The sequence below is a fragment of the Geotrypetes seraphini genome, chromosome 1 (assembly GCF_902459505.1).
Source record: "Geotrypetes seraphini chromosome 1, aGeoSer1.1, whole genome shotgun sequence".
Lineage (NCBI taxonomy): Eukaryota > Metazoa > Chordata > Amphibia > Gymnophiona > Dermophiidae > Geotrypetes > Geotrypetes seraphini.
In genome coordinates, this window is record NC_047084.1 from 348370981 (window position 1) to 348390391 (window position 19411).

The following is a 19411-nucleotide window of genomic DNA, read 5'->3' on the forward strand; positions in this document are numbered from 1 at the left end:
TAGATAGGCGCCTATCTTGTTGGGCGCCTTCAAAATAGGTGCCTAACATTAGGCGCTAGTTACAGAATTTGGGCCTTAATGTCTTATTAAAGAAATGACAATTTTGCATGAGGTAAAACACTTTATAGTTTATAAATCTTTCCTTTTGGCTAAATCTTAATAATAATATTGTCATTTATAGCTAAAAAGATATATGTTCAAGAAATTGTTTTATTTTACTTCTGTGACTTTGATAAACATACCAAGGGCCTCAAAATAGTACCTGATGAGCCGCATGTGGCCCCTGGGCCATGAGTTTGAGACCACTGTTCTAAATAAACTGATTCTGTTGCTATCTGCTAATGAAAACAAATGGCATCTGTATATTTCTGCAGTGTGTTGTCCTGCGTATGTGTGTATATCAGGGGCGTCAAAGTCCCTCCTCGAGGGCCACAATCCAGTTGGGTTTTCAGAATTTCCCCAATGAATATGCATGAGAGATCTATTTGCATGCACTGCTTTCATTGTATGCTAATAGATCTCATGCATATTCATTGGAGAAATCCTGAAAACCCGACTGGATTGTGGCCCTCGAGGAGGGACTTTGACACCCCTGGTGTATATTCTCCTTTGTTTATTTATTTAGATTTATACCCTGTCCTCCCCAGGCGACCAGAAGTTCTATATATAACACCAAGCTTTGTGCACTCCAATTTGTGCATGTGGCTGAGAAGTGCACACAAAACGAGCTCTGAGCCATCAATAATTAAGTGCTAACAATCTTGATGTCGATTGGCACCCATTAAAATGTGCATGTGTATCTGGCTTTGCATTATTCTATAAAGAAGGGTGCCCAAATCCAATAGGGTGTTTCTTAAAAGAGGGCAGGGGCAGGGGTGTTCCATAAAGTTACACGAAAACTGGGTCTGGGGCCCAAAGTTACAGTGCAGTAATCAACACTAAGGGGCTGATTCTGTAAGCGGTGCCTGCCCTGGCAGGCGCCTACAAAACGAGCGCCCGCTGCGTGTCAGTCACCAGCAGGCGCTGCTTCCAGAATCACAACTTGACGGGACCCTAGGCACCGGAAATGGAGGCCAGGGTTTCCCAGGCCTACATTTCCGGTGCCTAGGGTCCCGTCTGACTCTCAGCCAGCGGCACATAGTGATGCCGAAGTCCAGGGCCGCCCCCCTAACCATGCCCACTTCCGGGCTTTGGCGCCACTATGTGCCGCTAGCCGCTGGTCCCAGAGGCTGCGTAGCAGTGTCTTTTTGTGGTAATTACTTTTTAATTGGTTTTAAATGACACAGTCAATTACCACGTCGTTTAGTACCAGTTAAAACAATTAAGTGAGACGGCAATAGGATGTCTACTGCCGCCTAACTCTCGGCATCCCGATGAGAATCTGGGCCTAAGTGCTTACTACCAATTTTGGGGGGGGATGCCTACTTTTGAGTGCCAGGTATAGAATCTGGCCAGTAGTGTGGTTTTTTTAATGTCTGTTATAAACAGATTTCTGTAATCTACCTGCAAATGCAGGTAAGTGCCTCTCCTCAGATAATGCCTAAGGATAGAGTTGCATCAGTGTTGAACAATGGTCACATAGGGCATAGTACTTACTCACTTATTATGTCTGACTACAGAGACCAACTACAAAGAGAAAGAGATCAGAGCTGCCGGATGTTAGTACTTTAGTTTATGATTAATGTGAGGTTTGGCCCAGCAGGACACACAGTCCACTTGCTGCATTGTGTCATCTCCTTCCTGTCTCCTGTAGCACAAAGTGAACAAGCAGATCAGACATATATGTGTCAAGCATAGCATGTCACAAAAAAAAATGAGCAGCAGGCCTTCTATCTTGCATGGGCCAGCTTCCTTCAAAATTTGATTCTGTTGCTTTAAATTATTAAAAGAGTTAATAGTTAGAGCAGTCAGAAAAATTCTACAATGAGAAATTTATTTAAGCATCTTGGACTATAAATGAATCTTTAGTGCTGTGTTCTGTTACACAAACTCTTTATGTTGTAGTACAGGGCTGGATAAACTCCAGAACATAGAGCTTTTCCATCCAGCCCATATAGACACCTCTGCTGCCCCATTCATTCCTCCACCTTGCCCAGATGTAGGAATGAGGCTTCACACACAAGGCTCAAAGTGGGATGAGGCGACATAAATGGATGGTCTTCTCCCTTTTATTGAGAATTTTAGCTCCTTTAATTACTTAGCTAATGCTCTGCAAAGTTACAATTTCATCATGCATTTACAGTGAGGATTATAGCAAGGTAACTCATTGTTTACATATTTCATGTGCTTCTCAAAGCTACTATCTCACGTGACATATGAATACATCATAACAGTTGCAATAAAGTGATTTCCTTTGTGTACACTTCTGATATGTCTAAAATCTTATTATATCATGTGACAGTTCAAAGGTTATAATGCATGCTCCTTAAGCCTCTCGGGATTAGTCTTAAACTCAGTGCCTGCTTGTGCACGTAGGCAAAGTTTGATTGTTGCCCATATAAGGAAGTTAAACAAGATAAGGAATAAGGGTAAATGTGTGTCAGGTTAACATGTGACAAGAAGGGAGGGGGGAATACTTCATCATTGTCACAAGATGCTAGCATTTTCCATGCTAATAGAATGTCGACGTGGCAGGAGGGAAAAGGAAATGAGAAAGGATCCATACTTCCTTCACAAGGCCTCAGATCCAAACCAAGGCTCAGAGTTCAGTGTGCTGACCTGGCCTGTGTTCAGACCCTGCCCTGGTTCAGAACCGCATCCCTTCACCCAGAAACTATCTTATTTCAGCAGGAGTTTTTGCTGTGCTTCTGCTGCTACTCTCATTTATTTATTTATTCAATTTTCATTACTGTTCTCCCAGGAGAACTCAGAACGGCTTACATGAATTTATTCAGGTATTCAAGCATTTTTCCCTGTCTAGCCCGATGGGCTCACTATCTAATATACCTGGGCGAATAGAGGGATTAAGGGCTAGATTCACTAAGCAAACCGATCGTGTACCGATCGGTTTGCAAGCCTTTGCGACCCAATTTCCCTCCGATCTGATTTACTAACCTCTGTCCCAATCATCCACGCATGCAAATGAGGGGAAACAGCATTCAAATGCAGACAGGAAGTGATTCACTAAAATAAAAAAAGCAACACCGACTGGGCTGGCTGATCCAAAATAAGCAACTGCTGAGGACCTGCCTTCTGCCGCCCTGCTCTCTGCCCTGCTTCTCTACCCTGATCTGCTGCCCTGTCTCAGCCCTGATCTCCTGCTGTCTCCTGCCTGCCCCGACCTCCTGCTCTGCCCCGAATCTCTCCTGCTTGCTGCCCTGACTCGCCGCCCTGCTTTTGCCCCAAATCTCTCCTGCCTGCCTCCACGACTCGCCACCCTGCTTTTGCTCAGAATCTCTCCTGCCTGCCACCTCGACTCGCTGCCCTGCTCTCGCCCCAAATCTCTCCTTCTGCCCCGACTCTCCTGCCCTTCCTTGCACTGTGAGCCCATAGTTTTTAACCCACGGGTATAAAGCAGGTTAAAACCAAGGGCTCGCTGGGCTAGTAAAAGTTAAAAAAAAAAAGTCACAACTCTAGACTAGCGATCCGTGTGGTCGGAGAGGGATGTTCCTCCGATCGCCCTCATTTTAATTTTTTTGTTTTGTAAATTGGTCAGGCCTGCACGGATCGGACACGCAAAGAAGGTTAGTGAATCTAGCCTTAAGTGACTTGTCTAGGGACACAAGAAGCAATGTGGGTTTGAGCCCACAACCTCAGGGTGCTGAGGCTGTAGCTTTAACCACTACACCAAACTCTCCCTTCCCCCTTTTGCTGCCATTACATTTGCTGTCCCTCCATCGCTGCCACTGTTTTGCTTAAGAATAATAGCAGTGGAAGCTGGCAGGCATAGCAGTGGGACTGATTGTTCTAGGGAAGCAGCATATTGCTTGTGCTGCCTATCATCTGAAGCATTAAACCCAGAATACACAGCTAGTGGTCATAAGGCTAGATGCCACCACTGCTTGTCCTCTTCCAGTAGCTCGTGGAGTTCTGCCACAGCTAACTGTAACTTCTTGTGATCAAGACAAGAAGAGGAGAGAGCCAGAAGGAGAAAAGGGATTAAGCTTCAGTGAGTAGTAGCAGCAGGTGCCTATGGTCGGAGCCACATTGCAGGGAGGCATGGGACTGGGAGGAAGACCCACAGAGTTATATTGCAGGAGTGAGTGACATGTACTGAAAGCCTGAAAGAACAGTGAATAATTTGGGTGAGTGTAGGAAGGAGAGTACAGGCTGAGGAACTCCATAGGAGGAGCAGGTAAAGTGTCCTGGCAGGAGAGCAGTATGGAAGGAAGGATGGGTGCGGGAGATTTAACTGTCCTGGACATTCTGCTCAGAAGAGGATACTTCCTAGCTCCAAATCAACAGTTCTGCCTCCTCCCTCCGCCCAAGTGCCTTGACAGTGCTAATGGAACCATTGATCCATCCAAGGTTCCCTTCTCCTGATCCAGTAGATAGCTGTTTGCACTCACCCCCTTACATTATACAGTGGTGCCTCGCATAACGAACGCCTCGCACAGCGAATGCTGCGCACAACGAACTTCATGTCTTGCTTCCTACAACGAACTTCGTTTCACACAACGAAGTCGCCCGAGCTGCATCCTTCCGCGCAGGCACTGCGCTTAAGTGCCCTCTCTCCGCCTGGCTCCCTGTGCGGTGGCGGACCGTCGGCTCGCAGGGGCCTGGCGCCTACTGCTGATGCGTTGGGGGGGGCGGAGCTACTCTCGCCGCTTCCCCGATGCTAGAAAAAAAAAAAAAATGAACAGTTAAGTCCCAGTTTTTGCCGCTGAGACTCTGCCCTCTCTCACTGTAAAATTATTGTTTATACAGTATATCATGGCTTCTAAAAAAAGCAGGAAGGTGATTTCTGTTGAAATTAAACGGGAAATAATTAGAAGGAGTGAATGTGGGGTAAAACAGTGTGACCTCGTCAAAGAGTTTGGCCTCAGCAAAACCACCATTTTCACCATTTTGACAAATAAGGATGCAATAAAATCAGCCAAAGTAGCCAAAGGAGTATCAAAACTATTTCATGAAAAACATAGGTCTTCAATCCACGAGGAAATGGAGAGGCTATTAGCAATTTGGATTAAGGACAGGCAGGTGAAAGGTGATGTGTTGTTTTAAAAAACAATTATGTTTTTAGATGTATCTAAATAAAAATAATAACAAAAAATTTATCTTTTTTTATGTCATCTTAGCATATTTTATGCTACAGAACGAATTATTTTTTTTAACATGTATTGTTATGGGAAAACGCGTTTCACATAACGAACTTTTCGCATAACAAACTTGCTCCTGGAACCAATTAAGTTCGTTGTGTGAGGCACCACTGTACAAGGATGGATATGTTTTTATTGGTGGTGACGCGATTCTCTGTAATACTTCATGTGTCCACTGCTGCTGTTAGGGTGTGCTACAGAAGGTGTTTTTGGACAGTCACAGTGCTAAATATACAACATCTCTCATACTACTGAGGAGATGGGGTTCAATAAGCTCTAAGAAAATATTTTAGAGAGGTTATATCTTCAAAAATATTCAAGTCTCTAGATACCACCAGACCAACTTTGTCATGTGAATGAAATAGACACTCCTGAATAACTTGATTTATTCCCTTGGAAGCAGAGCAAGGTTTTATTTTTATTGTTCTGTATTTATTTTAAATTAGGACAGTGCCTCTCCTGATTCCAAAATCCAAATTCAGATAATTTCTCCACCCGTGTATGGCATGCTGACAAAGACAGAGCCCATGCAGGCTGCTGAAGAGCTCTTGGAGTCGTCTGTTTTCACAATGGAAGACATCAATAATCAGAAAATCAGGTACTGAGCTGGGTTGTTGTTATTTTTTTTAAATAAATCTTTATTAATTTTCAAATGTTAACAGTGCCATACAATGAATTTAAACATAAACACTACACTGAACGCACTTTAAATACACAAATAATTCAAAAAACAATCATTTTCTCCCCCCTCCTCCCCATAATTAATAGAAAAAGAAGTACATATTTAATTTCAATAATATAGATAATTAAGTATAGCAAACAATAATACATTCCCCTCCCCCCACCCACCCACCCTGGATGTGTAAGGAAGTCAAATAAAAGGAAAGGTACATGACAGTTATTGTGACTCAATAAATGCAGTCAATGGGCTCCACTCCATTTTGAGTGCATTATTATATCCCAAACATTCCACGTTCATTCTTTCATACTTGTAACTGGAACATAGGTATGCCCACCAGAAAGTGTAATTCAGTCGATCATAACTCTTTCAGTTACGTGTAACCATCTGGATGGCTATTCCCGTCATTATCAAGAAAAGCTGGCTTTTATGTCGATCCAAAGAAGGTTTAATATGTAATAGAGTACCACAAATTATGGCTTCATAAGTCATTGGTATCGACCCAAGTACAACATTGATTTGTCCCCAAATTGACTGCCAAAAATTAAGTATCAATGGACAATATGGAACAACAGATGATCCAACGTCCCTATATTAACATGGCAGTGCCAGCATCTATTAGACTTAGAACTGTCTATCTTTTGTGTAAACGAACTAGGGAGCTGAAGAGCTCTTGGAGTCATCTGTTTTCACAATGGAAGACATCAATAATCAGAAAATCAGGTACTGCGCTGGGTTTACTTGGTCAAACCCATCAGGAAAAATGTGCAGAGGCTGTTGTGTGCTACCTGCTGGAGCTGTTCTGCAGTTACATTTGAGTTTGTCATAAAAGTGCAGTAGATGGTTATTGTTTGTCCATTATCTGAGGCTGTCTTCTTGTAACTCTCACTTTAGTAAATGGATTTCTGTGACTACATGCTAGATGTTTTAAGATGTTAAATAATAGTTGAGGGGCCAGGGTCAGGAAAATGCTAGGGTGTGGAAGAAAAGGGACAGAGTGATGTCAGGCAGTGGGAGTGGGGCCAGATACAAGAGTGGAGAAAGGGAGAGGGAATTCTGGAAAAGTTGGAACTATTTGGGAGAGTTCAAAAGGGGGGGGGGGAGGAGTGGCAAAAAAATGAGTGAGAGGAGAATTGTGAATACAAAGGTAGAAATGTGGCAATTTGGGAGTAGATGGAAGGAACTAGGAGGCTGGGAAAGGAGTGAGATAGGAAATGGGAGAGATAGGGATTGAGAAGAGATGGAAATTTGTTAGGTAGCTGAAAATTAAAAAGGGTGAGAGAGAGGGTGAAAATTGGTTGGACAGAGGCACCTGGGTCTTAGGCACCTGGGCCAACTAGAATCTTAGGCCCAATTTGCAGTGCATTCTGGGATGCACTGGAAGTGGCCTAAGATTCTGATTGGCCAGATCCCTTAGGCCACTCCCAGACTTAGCCAGCCAAGCCGATATTCAGTGGCTGGCTGGCTGGCTGGCTAAGGCAAAATGGCAAACGATAGACCTGCTGTTTGGGCAGGTCTATCTAGCCACTAGCCTTAACCAGCCAGTCGCTGCATATTTGCTGTGACCAGCTATATCATTAAACATACCAGAAACCAGGCAATCTGGAGAGCCAGATATTCAGCGGGAGATAACTGTCTGTCTCCTGCTGAGCCAGCCAGGAGCTGTTCCCGGCTTGCTAAGTATTGCTGAATATCAGGGGAAATGTTTCCTAGCCATAATTCAGTTGTAGGGGCTTTTGTACCTGTTGAAAGAGAAAAAAAAACTACCAAAGTCCATGCCTTTTCCACAGCTTTCCTCTAAGTCAAAATAAGCAGCTAATCCTCTTTTATGTGAGTTATGACTCCCCCCACAACCACCACCAATGACCATGTAGGGATCTACTTTTTCAACTAGGGTACCTGCATTCAATTACAGATTTAGTGGGCATTTTAAGGCATTTTTTTTAATGGAGGTAAGGGGCATTTGGCTCGGTTTTGCTTTAGGGATAATAGGATTTTGCAAGTTCTGTTGAGACAGTATCTCTAAGGATCTGCTGAAAAGGTTTTTTTTTGGGGGGGTGTCTTTGTAGTTTTATATTTTGTGTATGTTTTTCCTGTAAGCTGCCTTGATCAGGCAGGTTAAAAAAAACACACATAAATAAATAAATAAAAATCCATCAATCAAACTTTTCAGTTACAGTAACAAATGCTTTGTTTAGCAGTAAGCAAAAACCAAAAACAACTGCTTTTTGCTTTTCGCTTGGATTTGCTGCAGCTCCTGTTGGATTTTTTCTCTTGTTTGTTTAGCAGTAATCAAACATTGCCTTCTGAAGTAAACCTCCACCCAGCTGTCAAGCACAGCGGTAGAGTGTGTGGCACAGTGATTAGAACTACAGTACAGCCTCAGCACCCTGAGGTTGTAGGTTCAAATCCCATGCTGCTCCTTGTGACCCTGGGCAAGTCACTTAATCCCCCTTTGCCCCAGGTACATTAGATAGAGTGTGAGCTCACGGGGACAGATAGGGAAAAATGCTTAAGTACTTGAATGTAAACCACTTAGCTATAAGCTATAAATAAAATGTTGTGAAGGCTGCTTTGCCGCATCAGGACCTGGATGTCAAAGAATTCTAGAGGAGAATGTCAGGTCAAGTTATTGTCATGTGCTGCGAGTGAGGGTGTTGTGCAGCTCAGGGGGGGAAGGGAAGACATCTTGACTGGTAAGTTGAATACTTGGAGGATGATATGTAGTTTTAACCAAGACCGCATTGTGTTTAGCTGCTTATATGGTTGGCATGGTAGAGACTTGAGAATCAAACGTTTAAGCAAGGTTGACTGGGGCTTTCATAGAGTGGCAGGTGTGCCTCTGGCCACCTTGTTGGGTAGACTGGATGGATCTTGCGGGTCTTTATCTACCATCATTTACTGAGTTTCTGTGCATCTGTCAGGTGTACTGAATTTGAGGCAAGAGTAAGTCAAGCAGCAATAAAACGCACCCCAGCATTCAAGTAAATTTATTACAAAACAGCTGAATAAGAAGCGGTTTGGCCAAATCAAAGTACCAGCCTAAACAAGACCTGAGGTGAGCTGTTCATATGGAAAAAAGGGCCAGTATTTTATTTTTTATTAATTTAAAAACATTTGCCGTTGCACCCTTCAAGCCAAGGATTATCAACTCAGTTTAGAATTTTCAACACAAAATAACATCTTAGTCAGAGGAAAGGCAAGAGGACATTGAGAGAGCAAAGGGAGAATGTGGAAGGAAACAAAAAAGGGTGAGGGAGGGCATTGCCCCTTCACAACAGCTCTCTCAATGATGTGAGAGCTAGGCAACAATAATAGGAAATATTTAGTTGAAGTCACTGCTGCTGAAGGAGCTGCCACCAGTTGCTGAATGATATTTTCACACGATATTTATTGTTCAAAGTTTTTGTTGAATGAAAGGTAAAAAGATATCCTTTTTATCTGAGTTATATATTCAGTGGGTCATCTTTCTCTGTTATCAGGGTTTAGGTTAGAATTTAATCATGATTTGGGTATAAATTTTGTTAAATTATAGATCATTCTGAGGGGGATCACAAACTGTTTCTCAACAGTGTCGATGTTTCAGGTGTTTGAGGCACCAGTAATTAAGCTGCCAGTTGTTCTGCAATTCCCAGGGTATAACCTATGATTCATTCAGGACAGCTACTGCCATGTGTTGTAATTGCTGTGAAAAGATACATTTTCTTCTTTTCTAGAGTATTTTAAACCTAATAAATATCCAGTTTGCTTTTCTTTCTTGCGCACAGCGAGTTTTAATTTTTAATGTGGTTTTCATAGGTATTCTACTGATTTTGAGACGTACAGTCAGCCAGTGACTGATGTTTTCCATTTCATCGTCTTCAATGCTGACAATCAGCATCTTGACAATCAGATGTTTACCATCACAATTACATCTGCTCAGAGCCAGCTCCTGGTTGTCATGCCTGCTGAGCATATATCGGTAAGTAATACAGATTAAACTGACTTGCATTTACAAATGAAAACAAAGCAGCTTTACTGAAGCAAAAGTTGGTCAGTGTAAATGGCACAACGGGATAGAAGTTGCATTATGCTATATAGTGGAACCTTGGTTTACGAGCATAATTTGTTCCAGAAGCACACTCGTAAACCAAAATACTCGTATATCAAAGCAAGTTTCTCCATAGGAACTAAGGGAAACTCGCTTGACACGTTCCCACCCCAACCCTGAGGCCAGCGGCGCTGCTCCACCCTCCCGAGAACCGTCATCGCTCCCCCCCCCCCCCCGCGGGAACTGGCACCCCCCACCCGAACAACTTCAAACTTACCCCCTCGTCTGGCTCCGGCACGCAGCCCACAGGACGTGCCGGTGCCGCTTTAAGAAGTTCCGGGAACTCCCACGAATGCTGAAAAAACGTGAATACTGTTTTTAGCGGGGGGAGACAGGAGAGGGCAGCTGGAGAAGCAGGAGAGAGCAGCCGGAGCACCAGCGAGTGAAGGAAATCACTCGCGGTGTGCTCCGACTGCCTCTTACTGCACTAAAGTCAGGCCTCACCAATCAGGAGCAGGATAGAAGGGTAGAAGGGTATAGATAGAGTATTACTATATAGGTCCTGGACCTGATGGGCCGTCGCGTGAGTGGACTGCTGGGCATGATAGACCTCTGGTCTGACCCAGCAGTGGCACTTCTTATGTTCTTATGTTCTGCTGGGCTTTGAGCATGCATCTGCGCATGCTCAAGGCCATCTAGTTCTCCCTCTCGCCGAGATCTCCGAGAATCTCGGTCAGAGGGAGAACTAGATGGCCTTGAGCATGCGCAGATGCATGTTCAAGGCCCAGCAGAGGCAGGAACTTCTTCAAGTGGCACCGGCACGTTCTGTGGGCTGCGTGCCGGTGCCAGATGGGGGGTAAGTTTGAAGTTGTTCAGGCGGGGGGGGTGCTGGTTCGCGTGGGGGGCCTGTGTGAGCGGAGGGGAAGCGATGCCGGTTATCGGGGGGGGGGGAGGGGCTCGCAAATCGAGTCAAGACTCGGTTTGTGAGACAAGATTTGCAAGAATGTTTTGCTCGTCTTGCAAAACACTCACAAACCGGGTTACTCGCAAACCGAGGTTTGACTGTATATATTTCTAGATAATGCATTTAATGCAGGTTTTGACATACCTAGCTAGGCCCTTCCCCTCCTCAGGCATTTCCTCTGGCGTTTCTGAGTGTAATAATCATTACCACTTCTGGAAATACCACACATATAGTAGATACAAACCCAAATGAGGCCTCTTTCTGGAAGCAGTCTGTATCTCACATCTTAAAATGTTATTTTATCATCCTAATGGACCTTGAAAGAATGCTCTAAAATCTTAGCTATCTCTGCCTGAAATGGGCTTTGGATTGATGTTTGTTTTCAAGAATGTGTTGCATCATTGTCTGTGGTATGTCTTTCTTGTGTGATCTAATAAACTGAATTCTGTTAAAGCTAAATCGGTGTATCAGGTTTAATAAAACATACTGTATGAAGAGTACACTGTAACTGACATGTCTGCAGTTGTAGAATGAGATCACATATGCCCACCGTGAGGTTATGCATAAGCACATTATATTTTCTACCTCGGTTCGCTCACTCAAGTTACCATGTGCTTGTGGGAGTTAGTTTCATAACAGAAATTACCTTTGTAAAATGTCTAAAAGGTGCCTGTGTCCAAGATTCACATACGTTTGATATATTTGTTATTTGAAGCTATGAGGTAGAAATGCCAACTGGCGCCACAATCACGCCTACTTCGGCACTTTAGTAGCCAAACGCCAAAGTGGGCGCGGCCAACACCAGAAGTGGAGTTAGGCGGCTTAAAGCGCCTACTTAGGCACAATTATGTAGGCCCGGAAAACCCTGGCCTACGTTTCCAGCGCCTATCTTTCATGTAGGTGCTGTTCTGAAATTGGTGCCGATGCGTGAATGACACGCAGTCGGCAGCCGCAATATCGGTGGCAGTTACAGAATCTGGCCCTAAGTTCTGAGCAGTGTGAGAGCAGTTCCATTCCCAACCGCCATCAGATGATTTCACCCACTTGTGTGCCATATCAACCCTGCTAAGGGAAACATCTGTTACAGATGAACAATATTGCTTTGTGACTCGGCCCAGTTCTGCCCATTCAGATCACATGAAAGAAAGTGCAGTCTTTCAGCGTGTTAAATTTTATGTATACACCCATATGCAGTTTTATAACAGCCATTGTCTGTAGGTAAGATATGGAGGGAAAGTAATTTTATAACAAGTTGCCTAGGCTGATAGGCCTACTAGTTGCCAATTTTCAGACTGTTTTATAAAAACACATAGGCCCATTCATATCTTTATAAAAGCCAAAACCTGCTGAAATCATGGTTAAAATGCAACCACGGAGATGTACACCTGTTCAGAAGATGGTGTAGATTAATACAGCTGAAATGCGCATCTAGGGTTGATTTTATAATTGACATGTACTTTGTGACTTCACCCTCATTCCACCCAAGCTACATCTCTGAACATGCTTGCCTGCCACCTCTTTTACTTGTGCATATGGGGTGATTTTATGAGGCCTTTTATGTGCATAAAGTAGAGCTTATGTACAAAAACTCAATGGTTGAATTACACTACCCCTCCCCCACCCCCCGGGTGCACAGGTCTTTTTTTTTTTTTTTTTTTAAATCTTTGTAATCCTTTATTTTGCAGGTTGGTGAAGGAGAAAGAGTGCTTATAGTTGCACACCATATTCTAGCCACGGAAAGTGATACACTTGAGAAGCAGCTGATGATTCACATAAACAGTGCCCCAACTTATGGCTACATTGAAAACACAAGAACAGGTAGAAATCATGTTCCATTCCTCTTTCAGCAGCTAGGGCTGTGGCGTAACCAGTGACCAGCACTGTAAAACTAAAGAATGGTTCAGTAGTTGGGTAAGACTTCTGGCATTAGGAAGCTCAAATAGAGGCATCCATAATGCCATGATGTATAGGAATACAGTGCTCCTCCGGTCATTCGCGATATTTTCCGACCGCGAATGATCTGGCAGGAGAGGGCAGCTGGAGCGCCGGCGAATGAAGGAAATCACTCGCAGTATGCTCTGACTGCCTCTTCCTGCACTAAAGTCGGGCCTCACCAATCAGGAGCTGCGTGTCAAACCCCATGAGTAGTTTTCAGGTTCAAGGGTCCTTTGTACTCATAGATCTATAAGACAAATTTCTATGTAAATTCCCTATGGAGTGTTGCTTTTAAAAATGTGAGGCCTGCAAGTTCAAGGACCTTGCGCCAGCTTTATAGCAGGTGCAATGCCTGCACAGCAAAATATGCACAGGACTTTTCAAAATGAAATCCCTATTTTATTTTCTTTCACCCATAGATCTACACTTGTGGAGATGGCGCGGTATACAAACCTAAGGTTTAGTTTAGTTTAGATCTGTCTCATTTGGCTGCGGCAGAAAGTGCTCACACAGTTTCATAGACCATGTGCTTCTATCTGCTGACAGGAATTTACCAGAGTTATTGCAGAGTAATCTTAGGCAATGTAGACAGTGATCTCTGGCACTAGATTTTAATAAGCATCAAAGTATTATCACCACCGCCATGCCTTTGTCTGGACCTGACATTTGTTCTCTAGAGCAGTGGGGACCACCTGTCCAGTTGGATTTTCAGGATATCCACAATGATCATGCTTGAGAGATATTTGCAAACAATGGAAGAAGTGCATGTTAATACATGTCAATCATGAAAGCTTGGCTGGCCAGGTGGCTCCTGAGGACTGAGTTAGATACCACTGCCCTAGAGCACACCAATTCTACAACAGCAATGTGCAGATGAAAGTTTAACATGGGACTTCTATGAGCCCTCACATGCTGACTAGCTCCACTCTTCACATGTGTTTCCATGGTAATGGAGCATGTCACCACAAGGCCTGCCAACACACGACGGTTCACGGGCAACATGCTGAATTTTCTTTTTGGAAATTACTGATATAGGACTAGCACACTGGGGGGGGGGGAGATGAGGTGAGATCTGTGCAGAGGGGAGGTATGATCAGGGAGGAGTTCCCTTCTCCTTCCCCAACATCCACGGTTGCCTGTGGGTACCTACAAGTTAAATACAGCCCTGAATAACTGCTTACCTGTCCAAATTTCTTTGAAAATTTTGCATCTTGTACAGTATGTGAGGAGAGGAGGAACTCGGAAGTAGAGAATGACACAGGAAAAAAATTTGTCACCATCCCCGCGACCACCGCCCTGTCCCTACGATCACTGTCCCCTCCCCATCCCCACGACTACTATCCCCATAGCATCCATACAAGCCTCAATACTGCAATATTTAGCTTATTCCTTCCTTATAAATCAAAGTTCTGGCTGCTAAACTAGAGAAAGAGATGTTCAGCTGGCAGGGATTTGTTTATAAATTTTTATCAATATAACTAATATATTATTTTATCCTAAAGCAAAAAATAAAATAAATAGAAATTTTTTTCTCTACTTTTGTTGTCTGGTTTCTGCTTTCCTCATGTTCTCATTCAATTCCTTCCATCCACTGTCTGTCTTCTCTCTGCGTCTTCCATTTGCTCTGTTACTGTGCCTGTCCCTTTACCCCCCCCCCCCCCAATTGGTCTGGCACCCATTTTCTTCCCGACGCTCCCCCCATAGTCTGGCATCTCTGTCTTCTTCCCGCTCTCTGTTCCCCATTTCCCTTCAGCATGTTCTCCCCACTATCTTCCCCATTTCCCTTTAGCGTCTTCTGCCCACTCTGTCTTCCCAATTTCCCTTCAGTGTCTTTCCCCCCATTTACCTTCAGCGTCTTCTCCCCACTATCTGTCCCCTATTTCCTTTCAGCATCTATTCCTCTCCACCCCCCTTCAGCGTTTGTTCCTTTCCTTTCCACCACCACCCTTCAGCACCCCTCGCACGGTCCGAGCATCTCCCTCCCTCCCCCTTACCTTCACGGAGCGTTTTAAGTTTAGAGTAACTTGTTCAAGCTGCTAGAGCCTGCATGTAGTCACGTGTGTCTGTGGGCGGAAGCTTCTCATTTGACGCAACCGGAAGTTGCGCAGAGAAGAAGCTTCCGCCCACAGATGTATGCAACTGCATGCAGGCTCCGGCAGCTTGAACAAGTTACTCTAAACTTAAAACACGCCGCAAATGTAAGGGGGAGGGAGTGAGATAGATTCGGCCAGTAGGTAGGAAGGAGGGAGGGGGCCGCACACGATCGGTGACCGTGCACGTTCCATCCCTTAACTGAGGGGACAAGGCCATTCACCGTTCTACGGGACAGTGAATGGCCTTGTCCCCGTACCTGAAGTGAGCACTTTTCCCACTCCTCCCCCCCACCGTTTCAGCAGGTTACCTGCAGCTACCTGCGGTTAGCTGCGGGTAACAGCCACTGTGTCATTCTCTACTTGGAAGGACTCAGACGAGCATAAGAGTTGCTATATTGGAACAGACTTAGGGCTCCTTTTACTAAGGTGCATTAGCGGTTTTAGCGCACACACAAGATTAGCGTACGCTAGCCGAAAAATTACCGCCTGCTTAAAAGGAGGCGGTAGCAGCTAGCGCAGGTGGCATTTCAGCGCGTGCTATTCTGCGCATTAAGGCCCTAATGCACCTTTGTAAAAGGAGCCCTAAAGGTCCATTGAGCCCAGTATCCTGTTTCCAACAGTGGCCAATCCAGGTTACAAGATCCCAAAAGAGTAATCAGTGGATTTTCCCATCTTAATAATGACTTATGGACTTTTCTTTTAGGAAATTATCCAAACCTTTTTTAAACTCTGCTAAGCTACCTGCTTTCACCACATTCTCTGGCAACAAATTCCAGAGTTTAATTACACATTGAGTGAAGAAATATTTTCTCCAGCTTGTTTTAAATTCACTACTTATGGCTCCTTTTACAAAACCACGCTAGGGCCTTAACGCGCGGAATAGCGTGTGCTAGCCGCTACCACCTCCTTTGGAGCAGGCGGTAGATTTCTGGCTAGCGCGCACTATAGCACGCACTAATCCGGTGCGTGCGTTAAAACCACTAGCGCGGCTTTGTAAAAGGAACCCTTAATAGTTTCATTGCATGACCCTTAATCTAGTATTTTTGGAAAGAGTAAACAAGCAATTCATGTTTACTCGTTCCACTCTACTCAGTATTTTATAACCCTCTGTCATATTTTCCTGAGCCATCTCTTCTCCAAGCTGAAGAGTCCTAGCCTCTTTAACCTTTCCTCATAGAGAAGTCATCCCATCTTCTTTATCATTTTTGTTGCCCTTCTAATTCCATTATATTGTTTTTTGATTTGTGGTGACCAGAATTGCACAAAAATATTCAAGTTGCAGTTGCACCATGGAGTGATACAAAAGCATTATAATATTTTCAGTTTTGTTTGTCATTCCTTTCCTGATAATTTCTGACATTCTATTTACTTTCTTTGCTGCTGTTGCATGCTGAACTAAGGGATTTTAATGTATCATCAACGATGACACCTAGATCCTTCTCCTGTTCAATGACTCCTAATTTGGAACCTTGCATCAAATAGCTATAGTTCGGGTTCCTCCTTCCCTTTGTACTTGATCTGCCAATTTGATGTCCAGTCTCACAAGGTCTTCTTGCAATTTTTCTCAATCCTCTTGCAATTTAACAACTTTAAACAGCTTTGTGTCTTCAGCAAATTTTGGAACATTTATAAATATGTTAAAAAGTAGCAGTCCTGGCATAAACCCTTGGGGGACCCAAATATGTACCCGTCTCAATTTACGAGATACTGACCATTTAATCCTACTTTCTGTTTTCTATCTTTTAACTAGCTTTAATCCACAATAGGACATTATCTCCTATCTCATGATTTTCTGATTTCCTCAAGAGTCTTTCATAAGGCACTTTGTCAAATGCCTTTTGAAAATCCAGATACACAATATCACCTGGCTCACCTTTATCCACATGTTTATTCACCCCTTCAAAGAAATGTAGTAAATTGGTGAGGCTTTGTCTCATTAATCCATGCTTAAATAAGGAAGAGCATAGCCTCCCTCCCCCACTGTGTTAACCTTTTTTTGTCCTTCTTTCCTATTATGACTCTAGTTCTACCCTCTTTCCTATTTGTTTAAGTCGGTCTTGTTTTGGTTCACATCTTAATTATATACCCCCAAAAGTTTTTATATATATTTTTAATGTAATATACACCGCTTAGACAATTTTTAAGTGGTATAATCAAATTTTATTAAACTTGGAATCTTATGTATATGCTCTGTAATTTTGTTCTTTATAATAGTCTCTACCATTTTGCCTGGCAATGGCATCAGGCTCACGGCTCTATAATTTCAGACTCTATGGCTAATTTTAACTTGAGAGATTAGTATTTCATGAAGTTTGACTAAATCTCAGGGGACTCTGTTAGTGGCTAGTCAGAATTGTTGCAAATTTAGGCGTGTTTGTCATTTTGAACATTAGACTAGGTATGTTCCTTTTCATTTTTCAAATATTTTTTTATTTTATTTTATTTAAGCATTTATATACCACTTATAGTCTAAGTGGTTTACACTCAGGTTTTCAAGCATTTTTCCCTATCTGTCCTGGCAGGCTCACACTCTATCTAATGTGACTTGCCCAGGGTCACAAGGAGCAGTGTGGGATTTGAACCCACAACCTCAGGGTGCTGAGGCTGTGGTTCTAACCGCTGCAACACACACTCCCCACTTACTAGAATATGGATATGTAGCAGCCCATAATGATAAGACTGTTGGTAGTCACTTAAAGTGTGTAAGTTTTAAGCAAGTATTTACTCTTTTCATAAAGCCTGAGTACCCACTAGCAGAAATGGTGCCACTCATGCCTTTGAATGTGACTTGCCTTCAGCTCCAAGGAGTAAGCTAAATCCAAATAAATAAAATGAATTCCAAAGAAATCTGGAATGGCCAGATGGGATCAGGAAACTGAGAGAAAGATGGTGAAAGGCTGACGAGAAAGCAATCGGAGAGAAGCATGGCTGGAATGTTGTGAATATGGCAGCAGACCCACTGGATGGGATCAGGATGTGCAAGGAATTTCTAGTTGAGAAATCTGGGGCATCCAGCCGCTAGAATAGTGGGGTAGTCATCGATCTGTAGAAGAGATTGCTCTGTCAGTGCAAAGAGTTATATTACATTACAATTTGAATTTCGCAAAAGTCCTTACGAGTTCATGGCGGATAACAATAAATTAGAAATTCAAACCCAAGAATAGTAACATCAAATCCAATCGCCACAAGAAAACACTGTTAAACCACAACACACATCACAGCAATGGAGCCTGGGAAGACACCTCAAGTTTCACTCAATCAAAATCAAATTGATATAACTCAAAAGTCATACTAATGGCTAGCAAATAATCATTTTTTATGAAGGGACGATCGCACCCTGTTGTAGCTTTTCTGGTGACTACTACTATTAACTATTTCTATAGCGCTACCAGATGCACGCAGCGCTGCACAGAGTCACAAAGAGTAAGAAAACAGTCCCTGCTCAAAAGAGCTTACAATCAACGTCTGTGCTTTATGACTCCCAGCAATAAGATGAGTATTTCATTTGCTAGTCTCTGTAGTGGTAATCTGTGAAATCATGTATTTCAATAATTTTCTGCATTGCACAAGGCTTAAAAATATACATTCATACACAAGAAAACGGGGGGTGGGGGAAGGTTTATGCCGATGATAAAGTTCTGACCCCGGATTTGTACTATCTGATCTCTGGAAGGTAGTGATGGGGCTCTGAGGCTTTTTCCTCCGCTTCTTGTATGAAATGTGTGAGCCATGCAACAGCACTGGAAATGGTTGTTTGCTAGCCATTAGCATGACTTTGGAGTTATATCGATTTGATTTTGATTGCATGAAACTTGAGGTGTCTTCCCAGGCTCCATTGCTCTGTGTTGTGGGATAACAATAAATGTCAGCTACTGGAAGCAAACCCAGTCAAACATAGCATAATGTCAAATATTCATAGAGCTTATAGAATACAGTTAGATAAAAGCAGAATAAAGTAACATTAGTTTCATGCTAAAAAAATTTCTTAAACAAGAATGTTTTCAAACGTTTTCTAAAAAGTATATAGCAACCTTCTGTTCTAACTAGAATAGGAAGTTCATTCCAAATTAAGAGAGCCTGATAGAAAAAAAAGATGCATTCCATTGAATACATTACTTAATTGCCTTTGGAGATGGAAAGTGAAGATAAAATTGCTTCGACCCATCCTACCCACTAGTAATGTTATTAATTCCACTAAATAATGTGGCTTCAGGCATCTAAAATATTAAAAATCATAACACAAAGCTTAAAGTGAATCCTTGCATTTACTGGTAGCCAATGTAATTTGATATATGGCGTAATTCTATCCTATTTAGAAATATAAAAAAAGTACCCAAACTGCAGTGTTCTGTGCTGTCTGCAGTCTTTTTTAAGACACTTGGCACATCCCAGATAAACTATAGTTTTGCTGGAATGTATTTAACACCTCATATACTGGCTAGAACTGAGTTG

The 19411-nt window shown here is 43.0% G+C and overlaps 1 protein-coding gene across 6 annotated transcripts in view; it reads left to right on the forward strand.

The window, feature by feature from the left end:
- The window catches only part of FRAS1 (Fraser extracellular matrix complex subunit 1), a 741777-nt gene that overhangs the window by 550665 nt on the left and 171701 nt on the right, over positions 1–19411 (forward strand). For all 6 annotated transcript variants that reach the window (XM_033963431.1, XM_033963422.1, XM_033963441.1 and 3 more), the window contains 3 exons: positions 5705–5856; positions 9736–9898; positions 12617–12749. In XM_033963431.1, coding sequence (XP_033819322.1) covers positions 5705–5856; positions 9736–9898; positions 12617–12749 — 448 coding nt within the window. The remainder of the gene's footprint in view (positions 1–5704; positions 5857–9735; positions 9899–12616; positions 12750–19411) is intronic.